The sequence below is a fragment of the Cetorhinus maximus genome, chromosome 1, assembly GCF_964194155.1.
Source record: "Cetorhinus maximus chromosome 1, sCetMax3.hap1.1, whole genome shotgun sequence".
Lineage (NCBI taxonomy): Eukaryota > Metazoa > Chordata > Chondrichthyes > Lamniformes > Cetorhinidae > Cetorhinus > Cetorhinus maximus.
Genome location: NC_135879.1, coordinates 222,722,330 through 222,742,596, shown reverse-complemented (window position 1 = coordinate 222,742,596; position 20,267 = coordinate 222,722,330). Strand labels below are relative to the sequence as shown.

Sequence of the window (20,267 nt, the reverse complement as noted above, 5' to 3'; positions counted from 1 at the left end):
CAAAAAGCAGCACTTTGTTCAGGATTAACCCGATTTAGAGAAGACTTTTACAATCGGATTTTGTTGCAGCTCTTGCATTGGACGAGCAATAGGATCTCTCCCATTAGTGGTTTCACTCCTTGAGCAGTATTTAATAGAAGTGATTGGGGTCTTGCCCACTGGCCAGCCCTGTGTCACCTCTTTTAAGGAAGACCTACCATATTCATGCCACTCAGGCAGTTAACAGGACGGCAACGGGCCTTTCCTGGGATTAAGGACCCGGGGGGCACTGAAATCCCACCTGCTGAGAGCTGCCAGCCAATCAGAGTCTGGTAGCTCTCTTGACCAGCAGCACCAGCGGAGACACTTTGGCTGTTGCTGGTAAGACACCTACCCACTGGATCCCAAGCCATAGGTGAGTGATGGCGGGAGGGTTGGGTCGTGAGGTGGAGTTCGCAGGAGTGGGGTTTGGCAGTAAGGGCTCTCAGCTGTCTTCCCGATGCCGGGTCCCTGATCAGGCACTCAGTGCCTTTGAACTAGGGACCCGCCATGGCAGTCTGCACGGATTTGCTTGACCTGCTGCCTGCATAGTGAGCCTCCTGTCCACTGTTGGATTAATACCAGTGGCAGCGTGATGAGTCCCATTAATTATCCACTTAAGGGCCTCAATTGGTGACGGCCAGAAGGCCGTCCATGGGCCTTCCTGCCAAAGACTAAATTGGCGTGGAGGCGGGAAGGCGTCGGGGTCCCCACCCACCACCCTCCTGCCTGATTAAATTCCACAGCCTCCTCCCTCCCCACTCATAGCCCCCGCCACCAAACTCACCATGGGTGGGGGCAATAAATTCCTTCCCTTGGTTTAGAATGCACAATCGCTGTATGTCAGAGGTTCTTGGATCTGACTGACAGGACATAATTTGTCATCCCACGAGATGTTATCAGTGCAGATTAAGTTGATCAAATACTTTGAGAGTTAATAATCCCCTGCTGCAGGTACTAGGGCTGAATATTCTGTTTGGTGGCCAGTAGGTTAGGGATGAGTAGTGGAAAAGGAAGAATATTCCTTAAGTCTGCGTGTTCACTTTTAGAAACAAGATCAAGGTTGATCGGAATCTGAACTCCAAACAAGGCAGCAGGAAATTAGAGGGGCAGGATGGGATCAAGCCAGGAAAAATGTGAGGGTTTTAAGCCCAAGTCATTCCGACCCTCCATGGCCCAGTAGCATACCAGGCAATGAGTTTACCCATTACACTATGGGGAGGATCTGATGGTATAATTATTTTCCTTATTGTGGTTATCTTTTAGATTGATTATGACAGCGAGGAAGAGGAGGCCAGAGACGATGAAGAAGAACCAGAAGAGAAAGACGATGATGATTTTCCAGGTAGCGAGCAAAATGAAGTCGCAGATCAAAGCTTTACAGAAAACCCTTGCAATTTTACTAAGAGCAACAAAGGGAAGACGAGAAGCAAGCGGAATGCCACAGGGGGCATGGATGGGCTGAGAGTGAATGCGGTGTTAAATTTGCATTCTGCTATTGAAGATTATAAATATGATACAGCTGACAGCCTCTGGTGTGAGGTAAGACTAGAAGGCTCCTACATCACAAATAGTGCAAAATGCAAAAGATAAACCTGCTGTGTTTATTTTTATAACAATGGATTTAGTCCACACTTTTTACTGCTGTGTGTGGACATTCTTCTATCAGTACAGTGCCTGCTTTCCCAGTATTTGGAGGAAATTTCTGCTCATCCAGTACTCTATGTTAGACAAGCAGTCGGGCAATTTAGCGACAGCGCTTAGAATTCACTGATACCAGCAAGCTAACAGTGCTATTCAATGATGTGATCCCCATTGGGACTGCAAGCCTCTGTCAATTTGTCTATTCTTGCTGCTGATTGTTAGGTACTCTATTACAGGTATAATAGTGCCACATTAGCCTTTTTTGCATCTGTGAAATCTGGCTACTTTAGTAGTGAAATTACTGTGGAAGCCTAATGTAACTAAGTATTAACATAGAAACATAGAAAATAGAAGCAGGAGTAGGCCATTCGGCCCATCGAGCCTGCTCCACCATTCATCATGATCATGGCTGATCCTCCTACTCAATAGCCTGCTCCCGCTTAGTCCCCATACCCTTTGATCCCTTTTGCCCCAAGAGCTATATCTAACTCCTTCTTGAAAACATACAATGTTTTGGCCTCAGCTACTTTCTGTGGTAGTAAATTCCACAGGCTCACCACTCTCTGGGTGAAGAAATTTCTCCTCATCTCAGTCCTAAATGGTCTACCCCGTATCCTCAGACTGTAACCCCTGGTTCTGGACTCCCGCACCATCGGGAACATCTTTCCTGCATCTACCCTGTCTAGTCCTGTTAGAATTTTATAGGTTTCTATGAGATTCCCCCTCATTCTTCTGAACTCCAGCGAATATAATCCTAACTGACTCAATCTCTCCTCGTGTGTCAGTCCCGCCATCCCAGGAATCAGTCTGGTAAACCTTCGCTGCACCCCCTCTGTAGCAAGAACATCCTTCCTCAGATAAGGAGACCAAAAGTGCACACACTATTCCAGGTGTGGTCTCACCAAGGCCCTGTATAATTGCAGCAAGACATCCCTGCCCCTGTACTGGAATTCTCTCGCTATGAAGGCCAACATACCATTTGCCTTCTTTACCGCCTGCTGCACCTGCATGCTTGCCTTCAGCGACTGGTGTATGTGGACACCCAGGTCTCATTGCACATTCCCCTCTCACTATTTAAAGCCATTCAGATAATAATCTGCCTTCCTGTTTTTGGTACTAAAGTGGACAGCTTCACATTTATCCACATTATACTGCATCTGCCGTGCATTTGCCCACTCACTCAGCTTGTCCAAATCACACTGAAGCATCTCTGCATCCTCCTCACAGCTCATCCTCCCACCCAGCTTTGTGTCATCTGCAAATTTGGAGTTATTACATTTAGTTCCCTCATCTAAATCATTAATATACGTTATGAATAGCTGGGGTCCCAGCACCGATCCCTGTGGTATCCCACTAGTCACAGCCTACCATTCGGAAAAAGGCCTATTTGTTCCTACTCTTTGTTTCCAGTCTGCCAACCATTTCTATCCATCTCAGTACACTACCCCCAATCCCACGCACTTTGATTTTACACACTAAACTCTTATGTGGGACTTTGTTGAAAGCCTTCTGAAAGTCCAAATAAACCACATCCACTGGCTCCCCCTCATCAACTCTACTAGTTACATCCTCGAAAAATTTCAGTAGATTTGTCAAGCATGATTTCCCTTTCGTAAATCCATGCTGACTCTGTCCGATTCTGCCACTGTTTTTCAAGTGCCCAGCTATTAAATCTTTTATAATGGACTCTAGAATTTTCCCCACTACCGACGTCAGGCTGACTGGTCTATAGTTCCCTGTTTTCTCTCTACCTCCCTTTTTAAATAGTGGGGTTACATTAGCTACCCTCCAATCTGTAGGAACTGTTCCAGAGTCTATAGAATCTCAGAAGAGCACTTGACACATTCAAGGCTATGGGCCAAGTGCTGGTAAATGGGATTAAGTAGGTAGGTCAGGTGTTTCTCATGTGTCGGTGCAGACTCGATGGGCCGAAGGGCCTCTTCTGCACTGTGAGATTCTGTGATGACCACCAATGCACCCACTATTTCTAGGGCCACTTCCTTAAGTACTCTGGGATGTAGATTATCAGGCCCTGGGGATTTATCGGCCTTCGATCCTATCAATTTCCCCAACACCATTTCCCTACTAATACTGATTTCTTTCAGTTCCTCCCTGTCACTAAACCCAGTGTTCCCCAACATTTCTGCTATGTTATTATTTGTACCCTCCTTCGTGAAGACAGAACCAAAGTATGTATTTAGTTGGTCAGCCATTTCTTTGTTCCCCATTATAAATTCCCCTGTTTCTGACTGAAAGGGACCGACATTTGTCTTCACCAATCTTTTTCTCTTCACATACCTTTGGAAACTTTTACAGTCAATTTTTATGTTCCCCGCAAGCTTACTCTCGCACTCTATTTTCCCCTTCTTAATCAATCACTTGCTCCTCCTTTGCTGGATTCTAAACTGCTCCCAATCCTCAGGCCTCTTGTTTTTTTTAGCCAATTTGTATGCCTCTTCCTTGGATCTAATACTATCTCTAAGTTCCCTTGTAAGCCATGGTTTGGCTACCCTTCCTGTTTTACTTTTGCGCCAGACAGGAATAAACAATTGTTGCAGTTCACCCATCCGTTCTTTGAATGTTTGCCATTGCCTATCCACCGTCATCCCTTTAAGTAACGTTTCCTAATCCATCATAGCCAACTCGCGCCTCATACCATCGAAGTTTCCTTTATTAAGATTCAGGACCCTAATCTCAGAATCAACTACGTCATTCTCCATCTTGATGGAGAATTCTATCATATTATGGTCGCTCATCCCCAAGGAGCCCTGCATAACTAGATTGCCAATTATTCCTTTCTCATTACACAATACCCAGTCTAGGATGGCCTGTTCTGTAGTTGGCTCTTCAGCGTATTGGTCCAGAAAAACATCCCGTATACACTCCGGGAATTCCTCCTCTATGGTATTGTTACTAATTTGATTTGCCCAATCTATATGCATATTAAAGTCACCCATAAATACAAATGTTCCTTTATTGCATGTGTATCTAATTTCCTGTTTAATTCCATTCCCAACATCACCACTACAGTTTGGGGGTCTATATACAACCCCCATTAATGTTTTTTGCCCCTTAGTTTTTCTCAGCTCTACCCATACAGATTCCACATTGTCGGAGCTAATATCTTTCCTCACTATTGTGTTAATTTCCTCTTTAACCAGCAATGCAACTCCATCTCCTTTGCCTTTTTGTCTGTCCTTTCTAAATACTGAATACCCCTGGATGTTCAGTTCCCATCCCTGGTCACCCTGCAGCCATGTCTCCGTAATCCTGACTATATCATACCTGTTTACATCTATTTGTGCGGTTAATTCATCCACTTTATTGCGAATGCTCCTTGCGTTAAGGCACAAAGCCTTAAGGCTTATCTTTTTAACATTATTTGTCCTGTTCCTGAGGCCCTGTTTGATTCTTGCCCTTGATTTCTCTGCCTATCACTTTTCTTATTCCCCTTTTTGTCTTTTGTTCTTGTCCTTGATTCCCCCTCCTCTGACTCCTTGCATAGGTTCCCATCCCCCTGGCATTTTAGTTTAAACCCTCCCCAACCACTGTAGCAAATATTCTCAAACTGCCTCTACACTCAACTTCTCTTTATGCCAAGTCGGATTTTATGAATAAAAATTGGCTCAAAGATAAATTTTCTGTGTTTGTAACTTAAATCTTTTGTTTTAAGAACTAAAGCACTGTGTAGCTAGAGATTCCTAGAGGCTCAATGTGCAATGGGACAGGACTGCCACTCTGTCCCAGCCTCGACAAATGCAATAACCCTCCCATCCCTCCCACCCCCTCCAATATCTAGGGACCAGTCTATTTGCATAAAGAAGGCATGTGCCCACGTCTTTTGGATCACTCCCCAAGTGTCAGCCCCACAGATCCAGAAATTTCAGGATGGCACTTTTGAGTGAGGGGGCGATCAATTCGGGATAAGAATCAGAGTTTTATCTTTTACAAAGATGCTGTTTTGCAGCAGGCACTTTCTTAATGACAGTTCATTGCCATTGGGAGCCAGCATTCTGGGCCCCACTTCCGCAAAGACGCCAGGATAAAGGAGGCAGAACTGGCATGACGCCTGGTAGCTAATGCCCATCCTAACCTCCTCATTTGACTGGCATGTGGATGAAAGAAACATCCGCATCTTCCCATCCCATTTTCCCATCGGGCAAAAAAAACATGGAGACCTGACAGAACCTGCACATGATTCTTCCCACACAGCTGTCACTGGAGTCTCATCTGCATGTTTCAAGAAGGACTTGCTGACCTCCTGTGGGTTTCCCTCATGCCTGCTCAGAAGAGCAGGTTAAGATCAGAGCCCATGCATGAAGATAGTAGAATCGAAAACAAAAACAGAATTACCTGGAAAAACTCAGCAGGTCTGGCAGCATCGGCGGAGAAGAAATCAGTTAACGTTTCGTAGAATCGATATGGTTAAGCCCATGGGCCAGTTTAAGCGCCTGCCCCAGTTTCTACTCAGCAGTCTTAACTAATATGGTCCCTAAAGAAGTGACTTTAAATCACAGGCAGAATGTGCAGAACATTATGCTCCACAACCCAGCTCCCCATAAACAGTGCCATTGATGGGCCTCCATTGTCCAACACCTATGTCTTAAAACTACAGCCTCACGCAGCCTGCGAGCCCAGATATCTTCATTGTATGCATGCGTGTGGTTCTTGTGATCGAGTTGTCTTTCAATATTGTTGGCTTGGAGTTTTGAAAGTTCTGTTGACTCATTGGTGAATAACTCCTACCAAGACCCATTGATGCAACATGGGATGCATTAGTGGGAACCTGGCTCTAAACTTTATATGTGACCTGTGAGGTACACCTATGTGACCCTCAAACAAAAACCAGCAATATTCCACATGTTAAAGCAATTTTCATGAATTGCATTGCAATTTAACTTGGAATTTAGTTCCAACAACATTGATAGGCAGGAGGGAAAATTGCTATTTTTTTGTGATTGTAATATGTGTGGACAGGTGCTTTTGAAATCAGGACTTGTCATTTTTGTGCCAAAATAACCCTGGGCCTGTAGCTAAAAAAAATAGTTTGGAATCTTAGAAGATGCTCCTGAGCATTTTTTTCTTGTTAAAACTGTCAATTAGATACATTGCAATGATTATGTATTTGCCCTGCAGGTTAAACTGAAGCTTCCCATTATGAAGGTGCACTTTGACCTGTCCTCGCTAGTTATGTCAATAGCACAAAACGCAGTTGTTCATGAAACTAAAGGAATCACTCGTTGCCTCTTGAATGAAACAGCCAACAGAAGAGGAGAGAAGGAATCTGTTTTGAACACAGAAGGAATAAACCTCACTGAGATGTTCAAGTATGGTGATGTATGTACAACATTTTGGCTGGCACTATTGTCTTGTGACTTGGAAAGGGACAAATAACAGGTTTCGTTTCTAGCTGGAGTTTGAACTCAAGAATTGTAAATGAGCATTACAACGTGTTAACCTGACTCTCAACCAGCAACCTCAGCCCCAATGCATCCATTACATTGAAATCTGGCAGTATCACCTGCCTCCTGATTAAGTGTGTAACTTGGTGTCTTTGCGTACACTCACAACTACAGTAAGGAGGCCACCGAGTTCAAGTTTAGGCAGAAAGCAAGGCTTGGGGGTATGGCTTCAGAGGCCTGTATCAGGGCAGGTTATTTCAACCATTGAGTTGTCTCAATATTCAAGTAGTACCCCAATCTGTGCTGGTGGAGTTGAACTTCATTTAGAGATTTTCAGGTTGGGACAGTTTTGCTCTTTCTAATGCAAGCTGTGTAATACCAGACTAAACCCACTAGACCCATCTAGAAAGACAAGGGCAGCAGACACATGGGAACACCACCACCTGCAACTCCCCCCACCACCCCCCTCCCCAAGCCGCTCACCATCCTGACTTGGAAATATATCACCGTTCCTTCACTGTCGCTGGGTCAAAATCCTGGAACTCCCTTCCTAACAGCACTGTGGGTGCACCTACACCACGTGGACTGCAGCAGTTCAAGAAGGCAGTTCACTGCCACCACCTCTAGGGCAATTGGGGATGGGCAATAAAAAACTCTGGCTGAGCCAGCAACGCCCACATCCCATTAAAAAGAATGGAAAAAAAAAACAAATTCTTTGATAAATCATCAAAAAAAACACCAGAAAAGAAATCAACTCTTGCTGCCCAGTTCCTGTTGAAAGCAGGTAACTGGTAACCCAATTTTTTAAAAAATGAGAATGGACAGAAGGAAACCCCTGGACCTAGCTGCTAATTACCTTGTAATTGGCACAATGAGCAATCTTGTTTATGTCTTGGACAATTTTGCATCCCTCCTTCCACTCATGAACTGTCTCCTCCCTATCTGTGGCCAGTCAGAAACGTATGCTAGGTTGTAAGTGCAGAAATGAATCCTATCAAAGGGAATTGGATATATACTTGGGAATAAAGAAGAAAAAATTCTAGAACTGTGGGGAGGATTAGGGGGAATGGGACCAATTGGATAGCTTTTCAAAGGACATGATGGGCTGAAGGGCCCACTTCTTCTGTGCTGTAGGAACCTACAATTCCGTGAGGTTACGATTTGAACTAAAACACAGTGGTGTCCTCTCATTTTTTATTCGTCTGCAATATGTGGGCATTGCTGGCTACACCAGCATTTATTGCCCTTTTATTGCCCATCCATAATTGCCCTTGAGAAGGTGGGAGTGAGCTGCCTCCTTGAACCGCTGCAGCCCCTGTGCTGTTAGGGAGGGAGTTCCAGGATTTTGACCCAGTGACAGTGAAGGAACAGCGAAAGTCACAATGGTTAGTAACTTGGAGGGGAACTGCCAGGTGGTGGTGTTCCCATGTATATGCTGTTCTTCTCCTAGATGGTAGAGGTTGTGCGTTTGGAAGGTGTTGCCAAAGGAACCTTGGTGAGTTCCTGCAGTGCATTTTGTAGATGGTGCAGACTGCTGTCACTGTTCGTTGGTGGTAAAGGGAGTGAATGTTTGTGGAAGAGGTGCCAATTAAGTGGGCTGCTTTGTCCTGCATAATGTCAAGCTTCTTGAGTGTTGTTGGAACTGCACGTCCAGACAAAGTGGAGAGTATTCCTTCATGCTCCTGACTTATTCCTTGTAGGTGGTGGACAGGCTTTGGGGAGTCAGGAGGTGAGTTACTGGCCACAGGATTCCTAGCCTCTAACCTGCTCTTGTAGCCACAGTATTTATATGGCTTGTCCAGTTCAGTTTCTGGTCAATGGTAACCCCCAGGATGTTGATAGCGGGGGATTCAGCGATGGTAATGCCATTGAATGTCATGGGGCGATGGTTAGATTCTCTCTTGTTGGAGATGGCCATTGCCTGGCATTTGTGTGGCATGACTGTTACTTGCCACTTGTTAGCCCAAGTCTGTATATTGTCCAGGTCTTGATGCATTTGGACATGGACTGCTTGAGTATCTGAGGAGTCATGAATGGTGCTGAACATTGTGCAATCATCAGCGAACATCCCCACTTCTGATCTTTTGATGGAAGAAAGGTCACTGATGAAGCAGCTGAAGATGGTTTGGCCTAGGACACTACGCTGAGGAGCTCCTGCAGTGATGTCCTGGAACTGAGATGATTGACCTCCAACAACCACAACCATCTTCTTTTGTGCCAGGTATGACCCCAAACAGAGGAGAGCTTTCCCCTGTAATTTCCATTGACTCCAGTTTTGCAAGGGCTCCTTGATGCCACACTCGGTCAAATGCTGCCTTGATGTCAAGGGCAGTCACTCTTATCTCGCCTCTGGAGTTCAACTCTTTTGTCCATGTTTGAACCAAGGCCAGAAGCTGAGTGGCCCTGGTGGAACAGAAACTGAGCTTCAGTGAGCAGGTTATTGCTAAGCAAGTACCACTTGATAGCACTGTTGATGACCCCTTCTATCACTTTACTGATGATGGAGAGTAGACTGATGGGGCTGTAATTAGCCAGGTTGGATTTGTCCTGCTTTTTGTGTACAGGACGTATCTGGCCAAATTCCCACATTACCAACTACATGCCAGTGTTGTAGCTGTACAGGACAGCTTGGGTAGGGTATGGCAAATTCTGGAGCACAAGTCTTCAGTCCTATTGTTGGAATATTGTCAGGACCCACAGCCTTTGCAGTATCCAGTGCCTTCAGCCATTTCTTGATATCACGTGGAGTGAATCGAATTGGCTGAAGACTGGCATCTGTGATGCAGGTGACCTCATGAGAAGGCCGAGATGGATCATCCAGTCGGCACTTCTGGCTGAAGATTGTTGCAAATGCTTCAGCTTTACCTTTTGCGCTGGGCTCCTCCATTATTGAGGATGGCGATATTTGTGGAGCCTCTTCCTCCAGTGAATCGTTTAATTGTCCACCACCATTCACGACTGGGTGTGGCAGGACTGCAGAGCTTAGATCTGATCTATTGGCTGTGGAATCGCTTAGCTCTATCTATCACTTGCTGCTTCTGCTGTTTGGCATGCAAGTAGTCCTCTGTTGTGGCTTCACCAGGTTGACACCTCATTTTTAGGTATACCTGTGTTGATCCTGGCATGTCCTCTTGCACTCGTCATTGAACCAGGGCTGTCCCCTGCCTTGATGGTAATGGTAAAGTGGGTGATATGCACAGCATGAGGTTACAGATTGTGGTTGAGTACAATTCTACAATTGAGTACAGTCTTGAGTTGCTAGATCTGTTCAAAACCTATCCCATTTAGCACAGTGGTAGTGCCAAACAACATGATGGAGAGTATCCTCAATGTGAAGACAGGACTTTGTCTCCACAATGGCTGTACAGTGGTCACTCCTACTGATATTGTCATGGACAGATGCATCTGCGGCAGGCAGGTTGGCGAGGATGAGGTCAAGTATGTTTTTCCCTCTTGGCTCCCTCACCAGCTACCGCAGACCCAGTCTAACAGCTATGTCCTTTAGGACTCGACCTGCTCGGTCAGTAGTGGTGCTACCGAGCCACTCTTGGTGATGGACATTGAAGTCCCCCACCCAGAGTACACTCTGTGCCCTTGCCACCCTCAGTGCTTCCTCCAAGTGGTGTTCAACATGGAGGGGCACTGATTCACCAGCTGAGGGAGGGCAGTACGTGGTAATCACTAGGAGGTTTCCTTGCCCATATTTGACCAGATGCCATGAGCCTTCATGGGGTCCGAAGTCTATGTTGAGGACTCCCAGGGCAACTCCCTCCCGACTGTATACCACTGTGCTGCCATGTCTGCTGGGTCTGTCCTGCCAGTGTGAACGAACATACCCAAAGATGGTGATGGTGGTGTCTGGGGTATTGTCATTAAGGCTTGATTCCGTGAGTATGACTATGTCAGGCTGTTGCTTGACTAGTCTGTGACAACAATTTTGGCACAAGCCCCCAACTGTTAGTAAGGAGGACTTTGTAGGGTCGACAGGGCTGGGTTTACCGTTGTCGTTTCCAGTGCCTAGGTTGATGCTGGGTGGTCCGTCCAGTTTCGTTTCTTTTTATTGACTTTTTAGCGGTTGGGTGCAATTGGGGGCCTTGCTAGGCTATTTCAGAAGGCATTTAAGAGTCAAGCACAGTACCGCGGATCTGGAGTCACATGTAGGCCAGAACAGGTGAGGGCGGCAGTTTTCCTTCCCTAAAGGATATTCGTGAGCCAGGTGGGTTTTTACGACAATCACCAATGGTTTCATGGTCATCATTAGACTTTTAATTCCAGATTTTTTCATTGAATTCTAATTTCACCATCTGCCATGGTGGGATTCGAACCCAGGTCTTCAGAGCATTACCCTGAGATAATGGCCCCGTCTCATGGCGTGACATGGGAATAATTGGAGCTTTCGGCACGGGCATGATGATATGAATAGCATCCTTCTATGCTATATGATCCATTCACAGTTCAGAAGCTATTTGAATTGTACACTGTAATGGCCTTTCCTGATAACATATTCCCCAGTGATGTGACATCTTGCAAGGGAAAATGGCTCTTTTTTTGTTCCTTGTTTTACCATTTTTTTCATATCCTCAATTACTGAGTGATTTTCTGGTTGAGAACAGTACTGCTTTTGTGTGGCTTTTAACAGTCCCTGCTTTGACTTGCTCCCAATGCTTCAGAGTTGTTCTATTCTGTAATGCTGATATGCTGTCATTATTTTCACCAAATTTGTTTTGCTATTCTTTTCCAAGTTTCATATTGCAATACCTTTGTCAGTTAACAAGTGGAGAGAGACTGTAGAATGCTGTAGCACCACAGGATCTGGGTGTCCTTGTACACAGATCACAAAAAGTTAGCATGCTGGCACAGCAAGTAATTAGGAAGGCAAATGAAATGTTGGCCCTCATGGAGGAGAGATAGAGTATAAAAGTAGGGAAGCCTTGCTACAACTGTGCAAGACATTGGTGAGAACTCACGTGGAGTACTTTGCACAGTTTTGGTCCCCTTATTTAAGGAAATACTTGCTTCGAAGCAGTTCAGAGAAGGTTCACTAGGCTGATTCCTGGGCTGAAGGTGTTGTCTTATGAGGAAAGGTGAAGCAGGTTGGGCCTACACTCATTGGAGTTTACAAGAATGAGAGATGATCTTATGGAAACATGTAAGATTCTGAGAGGGCATGACAGGGTTGTTAGCATGCTGGTAATTAGTATGCTAAGAGGATGTTTCCTCTTGAGGGAATCTAGAACCAGTGCACACACTTTAAATATAAGGGGCCTCCCATTTAAGACGGAGGTGAGGATGAATTTCTCCTGAGAATCATTAGTTTGTGGAATTCTCTTCCCCAGAGAGCAGTTGATGTATTTGAATATATTGAAGGCTGAGTTAGATAGATTTTTGATTGACAAGGGAGTTAAGTGCCATGGGACAGGCAGGAACGTGGAGTTAAAGCCGCAATCAGATCAGCCATGATCTTATTGAATGGTGGATCAGACTCGATAGGCTGAATGGCCTACTCTTGTTCCTATTGCTTAATCAACTAACAGAAATTTAAACAAAATGTGCTTTTGAAATTGACTCACATATGTGTTCCATGTTTAAACTCAGCAGGTTCGCTAATATGCTTCAGGGAAGGGAGCCTGTCACCACTAGCAATTCTGGCCTAGATCTGACCCTTGTCCATATTAGATGGTCAACTGTAATGCCAATTGAAGTGATCTAGCAAGCCACATAGGAAAGCTAGAGTAAGGCAATAAATGTGGCCTTTCCAGTCGCTCCATTATCCAAAGCAGAATACATAACCAAAAAAATTTGCTTTAACGTTTTGGGGGTTACAACCTAACTATGAGTTTATTGTATTTTCCCCCCTGGGAAGGCTCAGCCCCGAAAACCTATGCGTGTGTGTAAATATGGATTGGGAGTCAAAAAGAGTAAAGTGTGATCATTAATAATTGGTTATATTATGGTGTCATTACTGTGGTGAGAATAATTTGAATTTCAGGTCTCTGAGTGATGACTCATTATCTCTGACCCCCTTTGTTTCTCGTCATTTAGACTTTGGACATCAATCGCTTGTATTCAAATGACATCCATGCCTTTGCCAACACGTATGGCATTGAAGCTGCTCTAAGAGTCATAGAGAAAGAAATAAAAGATGTATTTTCTGTATATGGTAAGCTTTTCTTTTTCTCATCTATCAGTGCTCTTAGGGAGGCAGTTGCAGGATTTTGAGCCAGTGACAATAATGGAATGGCAAAATATTTCCAAGTCAAGATGGTTTGTGGCTTGGCAGGGAGCTTGCAGGTTGTGGTGCTACCATGCACCTGATGCCCTTGTCCTTCTAGGTGATGTAGGTTGTGGGTTTGGAAGGTGCTGTTGAAGGAGGCTCGGCACGTTGCTGCAATTCCTCTTGTAAATGGTACATACTGTTGCCACTGTGCACCAGTGGTGGTTGGAGTGCTGGTCAAGTGAGCTGCTTTGTTCTGGATGGTGTCAAACTTCTTTAGTGTTGCTAGAACTACACTCATCCAGGCAAGTGGAGAGTATTCCATCACACTCCTGATTTGTGCCTTGTAGATGGTGGACAGGCTTTGAGGAGTCAGGAGATGAATCACGTGCCGCAGAATATCCAATCTCTGACCTGCTGTTGTAGCCACAGTATTTATATGGCTTGTCCAGTTTAGTTCTTGGTCAGTGGTAATCTCCTGGATGTTGATGGCGAGGGATTAAGCAATGGTAGCTGTTTACATGTTAAGGGAAGTTGGTTAGACTCTCTCTTAAAAGCATAAGATTATTGGAGATTGTCATTGCCTGGCCCTTGTCTGGCGTGGATGTTACATGCCACTTGTAGCCTGAGCCCGACTGTTGTCCAGGTCACAGAATCATTCCAGAACAGAAGGAAAAAATTTGGTCCATCGTGCCTGTGCTGGCCCTCTGCAGGAGCAATTCACCTAGTAACATTCCCTGCCTTCTCCCTGTAATCCTGCACATTCTTCCTTTTCAGATAGCAATCCAATTTCCTCTTGAATGCGTCGATTGAATCTGCCTCCACCAAACTCTCAGGCAGCTGCATTCCAGATCTTAACCTCTTGCTGCGTGAAGAAGTTTCTCCACGTGTCTCTATTGCTTCTATTGCCAATTATCTTACATCTGTGCCCTCTAGATCCTTCCACCATCAATGGGAAATTTATGTACTCTGTCCAGACCTCTCATGATTTTGAATACCCCTGTCAAATCTCTTCTCAATCTTCTTTTCTCCAAGGAAAACTTTCCCAACTTCTCCAATCTATCTACGTAACTGAAGTTCCTCATATTTGGAACAACTCTCATCAATCTTTTCTACACTCTCTGTAATGCCTTCACAACCTTCCTAAAGTGTGGCACCCCGAATTAGACGCAGTTCTCCAGTTCAGGGCAAACATGTGTTTTATACAACTTTGCAGCCTTCCGGACTTAATATTGAGTTCAACAATTTCAGGTCATGAACTCTCTCCTCCATCCCCACCCCCTTTCCGATCCCCCCTTTTCCAATAATTTATAATTTTTTTACACTATATATTTTTTCTTTTCCCTCCTATTTTTAAATTTATTTCGATCTATTGTTTCATCTCCACCTTTTAGCCCATTTCGATCCCTTCCCCCCACCCTACCCACACTAGGGCCATCTGCCACTGGCTTGCTTCCCTTAATGTCCCCATTAGCACATCCTTTAGATAATATCACCACCATCAACGCCCCTTTGTCCTTTTGTCTATGACATCTTTGGCAGTCTCTTCTTGGCCTCCACCTATCACTGGCCCCCTATGGAGCTCTCCTGTCCCACCCCCTTCTGCCAGCTTATATTTCATCTCATTTCTATATGTCTTAGTTCTGATGAAGGGTCATACTGACTCGAAACGTCAACTGTATGCCTCTCCACAGATGCTGTCGGACCTGCTGAGTTTTTCCAGGTATTTTTGTTTTTGTTCTAGATTTCCAGCATTCACAGTATTTTGCTTTTATCTCAGTGTTTTATACAATTTCAACATAACCTCCTTACTCTTGTACTCTATGCCCCTATTAATAAAGCCTAGAATATTGTATGCCTTATTAACCGTGCTGTCAACCTGTCCTGCCACCTTCATGGTTGACACCCAGGTCCTTCTGCTCCTGCACCCCCTTTAGAATTGTACCCTTTATTTTATTTGTCTGTCCATGTTCTTCCTATCAAAATGAATCACTTCACACTTCCCTGCATTGAATTTCATCCACCACTTGTCCATCCATTCCACCAACTTGTCTATGACCCTTTGAAGTTCTACACTATCGTCCCCACTATGGTTCCAGGTTTTGTATCATCTACAAATTTTGAAAGTGTCACCAAGGTCTAGGTCATTAATGTATTTCAGGAAGAGCAAGGGTCCCAACACCAACTTCTGGGGAACTCCACTACAAACCTCCCTCCAGTCCAAAAAACCACCCATTAACCACTACTCTGTTTTTTCCTGTTCCTCAGCCAATTTTGTATCCTTATTACAACTGTCCTTTTTCATTCATGAACTATAACTTCGCTGACAAGTCTGTTGTGTGACACCGTATAGAATGACTTTTGGAGATCCATGTGCAGCACATCAACAGCATTACCATCACCAATTCTCTTTATTACCTCTTCAAAAAACTCCAGCAAGATTTGCTCTTAACAAATTCATGCTGGCTTTCCTTAATTAACCCACATTTGCCCAAGTGACTTTTAATTTTGTCCCGAATTATTGTTTCTAGAAACTTCCCTAGTACTGAAGTTAAACTGAATGACCTGTAGTTGCTAGGCTTATCTTTACAACCTTTTTCAAACAAGTGTGTAACATTTGCAATTGCGCAGGCCTCTGACACGACCCCCGAGTCTAAGGAAGACTGGAAAACTATGGCCAGTGACTCCGCAATTTTCACTCTCAATTCGCTCTGTATCCTTGGATGCATCTCATCCTTTGACAGCACCTTCCAAACCCACGACCTCAACCATCTGGAAGGACAAGGGGAAAGATGGGAACACCATCATCTGCAAGTTCCCCTCCAAGCCCCACACCATCCTGACCACGGCTGCTGGATGTTCACCCTTAAATACTTTAAATTATTAACATTTTTAATCTCCCACCAGTTTAGAATCAGCCCCTAGCTTTGGAGAAAGGGAAATACACCAACAGTACTCACCAGCCAATCTTTCATCTTGCCTGTAATGTCACTTGATTTTTTTTGTCCACCTTTTTTCAAACTTGAGGGTACCCTGGACACTGCTGCTGCCTCAGGTAAGCACTAGGCCCCCTTATCTCCTTTCTGGTGCTCCCAAATCTACCTAGGTCCCCCTGCTGCTGCTGCTACTGCTGCTGCCTCAGGCAAGTACCTTTCTGCAACAGAGCATGAACTGCTTCATTACCTGCAGAGTTGTGAATGGAACTGAACACTGTGCAATCAACAGCACTTCTGACCTTATGGTGGAGGGAAAGTCATTGATGAAGCAGCTGAAGATGGTTGGGCCGAGGACACTACCCTGAGGAACTCCATAGAACCATAGAAAAGTTACAGCACAGAAGGAGGCCATTCGGCCCATCTTGTCTATGCAGCCCGAGGATACCCAGGTGCCCTTTCTAATGCCACCTTCCTGCACCCGGCCCATAGCCCTGCAGCTTACAGCACTAATGTGCAGATCCAGGTACTTTTTAAAAGAGTTTAGAGTTTCTGCCTCTACCACCAACTCAGGCAGTGAATTCCAGACACCCACTACCCTCTGCGTAAAAAAAGTTCTTCCTCATGCCCCCCCTACAGCTGCAGTGATGTCCTATTTCTAAGATATTTGGCGTCCAACAGCCATAACCATCTTCCTTTATGCTAGCTATGACTCCAATCAGCGGAGAGATCTCCCCACACCCCTGCCCCATATTCCCATCGACTTTGAGTTTACTAGGGATCCTTGATGCCACACTCGGTCAAACATTGCCTTATTGTCAAGGGAAGCCAATATTATTTTACCTCCAGAATTTAGCTCTTTTTACCCATGATTGTTCCAAGGCTGTAATAAGGTCTTGAGCCAAGTGGTCCTAGTGGAACCCAACCGAGTAGCAGTGAGTGTGATGCACTGTTTAGCTATAATGGAGAGAAGCATCACAGTCAAGCTGCTTTGCACTAGATCTCTGCACTTGCACTCTTTACAAGTGGGGCCGATGGATCGGGGAGTGGGGATCCCTACTTCTAACGCTGGGAGATTGAGACTAAATATAGCAGCTCTGCTGTCATTTTTGGTTGGGATCCACTAACTCAGCACATAGTTGGGACTTGCCAAGCTGAGTGGATCAGTTCACGAAACTGTTTATCGGTTGTTAGTTTGGGATAATACTTCAGATCTACTCATCTGTTGTAAAAATGTGTTTCTGATAGACAAAAATTGATGAGTAAAAATATTATTAAATTAATTAAATAAAAGCTCAGTGCCATTCAGTTTGATGTTTATCAAAAAGATCTTTGGTGAAATTGTGTTACCCTGAATTTATAAAATATGCTGTCACATGACTGCCTCTCCTTGACATAGGAGTAGAAGCAGCCAATCAGCCCCTCTAGCTGATTCTGCCATTTAGTTCAATTGTAGCAGTTCTGTACCTCAACTCCATTTGCCTTTGTTCCATATCACTTGATGCCCTTAGCTTAACAAAAAGAAATACTGATCTCACAGAATCACAGAGTGCAGAGGAGGCCCTTCAGCCCATCGAGTCTGCACCGACACGTGAGAAACACCTGACTTACCTACCTCATCCCATTTACCAGCACTTGGCCCATAGCCTTGAATGTTATGATGTGCCAAGTGCTCATCCAGGTACTTTTTAAAGGATGTGAGGCAACTCGCCTCCACCAACCTCCCGGGCAGCGCATTCCAGACTGTCACCACCCTCTGGGTAAAAAGGTTTTTCCTCACACCCCCCCTAAACCTCCTGCCCCTCACATTGAACTTATGTCCCCTTGTGACTGACCCTTCAACTAAGGGGAACTGCTGCTCCCTATCCACCCTGTCCATGCCCCTCATAATCTTGTACACCTCGATCAGGTCGCCCCTCAGTCTTCTCTGCTCCAACGAAAACAACCCAAGTCTATCCAATCTCTCTTCATAACTTAAATGTTTCATCCCAGGGAACATTCTGGTGAATCTCCTCTACACCCCCTCCAGTGCAATCACATCCTTCCTATAATGTGGCAACCAGAACTGCACACAGTACTCCAGCTGTAGCCTCACCAAGGTTCTATACAACTCCAACATGACCTCCCTACTTTTGTAAACTATGCCTCGATTGATAAAGGCAAGTGTCCCATATGCCTTTTTCACCACCCCACTAACCTGCCTGCCACCCCCCACCCCCCGCCTTCAGAGATCTATGGACACACACGCCAAGATCCCTTTGTTCCTCAGAACTTCCTAGTGTCATGCCGTTCATTGAATACTTCCTTGTCAAATTACTCCTTCCAACGTGTATCACCTGACACTTTTCTCAGGGTTAAATTCCATCTGCCACTTATCTGCTCATTTGACCATCCCGTCTATATCTTCCTGTAGCCCAAGACACTCAACCTCACTGTTAACCACCCGGCCAATCTTTGTATCATCCGCACACTTACTAATCCTACCCCCACATAGTCATTTATGTCGTTTATATAAATGACAAATAATAGGGGACCCAGCACAGATCCCTGTGGTACGCCACTGGACACTGGCTTCCAGTCACTAAAGCATCCTTCTGTCATCACCCTCTGTCTCCTACAACTAAGCCAATTTTGAATCCACCTTATCAAAATACCCTGTATCCCGTGTGCCTTTGCCTTCTTTATAAGTCTCCCATGTGGGACCTTGTCAAAGGCTTTGCTGAAATCCATATAGACTACATCAAGTGCACTACCCTCATCTACACACCTGGTCACCTCCTCAAAAAATTCATTCAAATTTGTTAGGCATGACCTCCCTCTGCCAAAGCCATGCTGACTATCCCTGATCAAACCTTGCCTCTCCAAGTGGAGATAGATTCTCTCCTTCAGAATTTTCTCCAATAGTTTCCCTACCACTGATGCAAGACTCACTGGCCTGTAGTTCCCTGGCTTATCTCTACATTTATTTCTTAAATAGTGGAACCACATTAGCTGTTCTCCAGTCCTCTGGCACCTCCCCCCGTAGCCAGAGAGGAATTAAAAATTTGGGTCAGAGCCCCTGCGATCTCCTCCCTTGCCTCCCTCAGCAGTCTGGGACACAAATCATCTCACTCTTGAACGTTTTAATTGGCCCAGCATCCACAGTGTTTTGGGGGAGATAGTTCCAAATTTCCACTGCCCTTTGCCTGAAACAGTGCTTCCTGATTCCACTTCTAAATTTTCTTGAATATCTCACCCCCTTATCCGCCAGAGAGTTTCCTCTGCATCTAGCTCAATCAGTCATGTGACCATTTGAAAGCCTAGTTATTGTGTAGCTTCTGTCGTTAATGAGCTTTTCCTGGCAATCGTCCCAGAAGTCCTGCCCCCTTTCCTTCACGGTACACTGCCCTTTGAGAATTTACTGGCAACACCTGAGTCTTTTGGGCAAACCTTCACAGCTGGGATGTATATCACTTGCAGGCACAGCAGCTGACAGGTAAGTTAAGTTGAGAAGAATAAATGCAGCAGGAACTATTACCTGGTGTAATTGTTACTGGAAGATCAGGTTACCCATTGAGTATGGCAGGTGAAGTTCTACAATTACTGCGCCCTGGTACTGCGACTTTACAGAGCATTGATAAGTCGCAATGAAACTGCTGGTTTCTAAGCAGATCTGAGTGATGACCAGACAACCAGCGAGAGGAAAGATTCACACCTATATCGTGCCCTTCACAACCTCAGCATGTCCCAAAGTGTTTTACAGCCAACAAAGTACTTTTCAACTGTAGTCACTGTTGTAACATAGAAAACGCAGCAGCCAATTTGCACACAACAAGCTCCCACAAACAGCAATTTGATGATCACTCAGTCTATTATAGTCAAGGGATACATATTGATCAGGGCACCAAGGATAATTCTCCTGATCTTCAAAATGGAACCTTTTACACCTGGCTGAGAGAACAGACAGGCCTTGGTTTAATGTCTCATTTGGAAGACTGCAACCTGCACACTACAGCACTCCCTCAGTCATGCACTGGAGTGTCACGTAGATTATGTGGTATTTAACAGTAAATTATG

General features: G+C 44.9%; 1 protein-coding gene across 1 annotated transcript in view; it reads left to right on the top strand.

Moving 5' to 3' along the window:
* The window catches only part of polr1a (RNA polymerase I subunit A), a 171,473-nt gene that overhangs the window by 118,468 nt on the left and 32,738 nt on the right, over positions 1-20,267 (top strand). Inside the window, exons 30-32 of the mRNA XM_078553686.1 lie at positions 1,285-1,560; positions 6,799-6,999; positions 13,107-13,224. Coding sequence (XP_078409812.1) covers positions 1,285-1,560; positions 6,799-6,999; positions 13,107-13,224 — 595 coding nt within the window. The remainder of the gene's footprint in view (positions 1-1,284; positions 1,561-6,798; positions 7,000-13,106; positions 13,225-20,267) is intronic.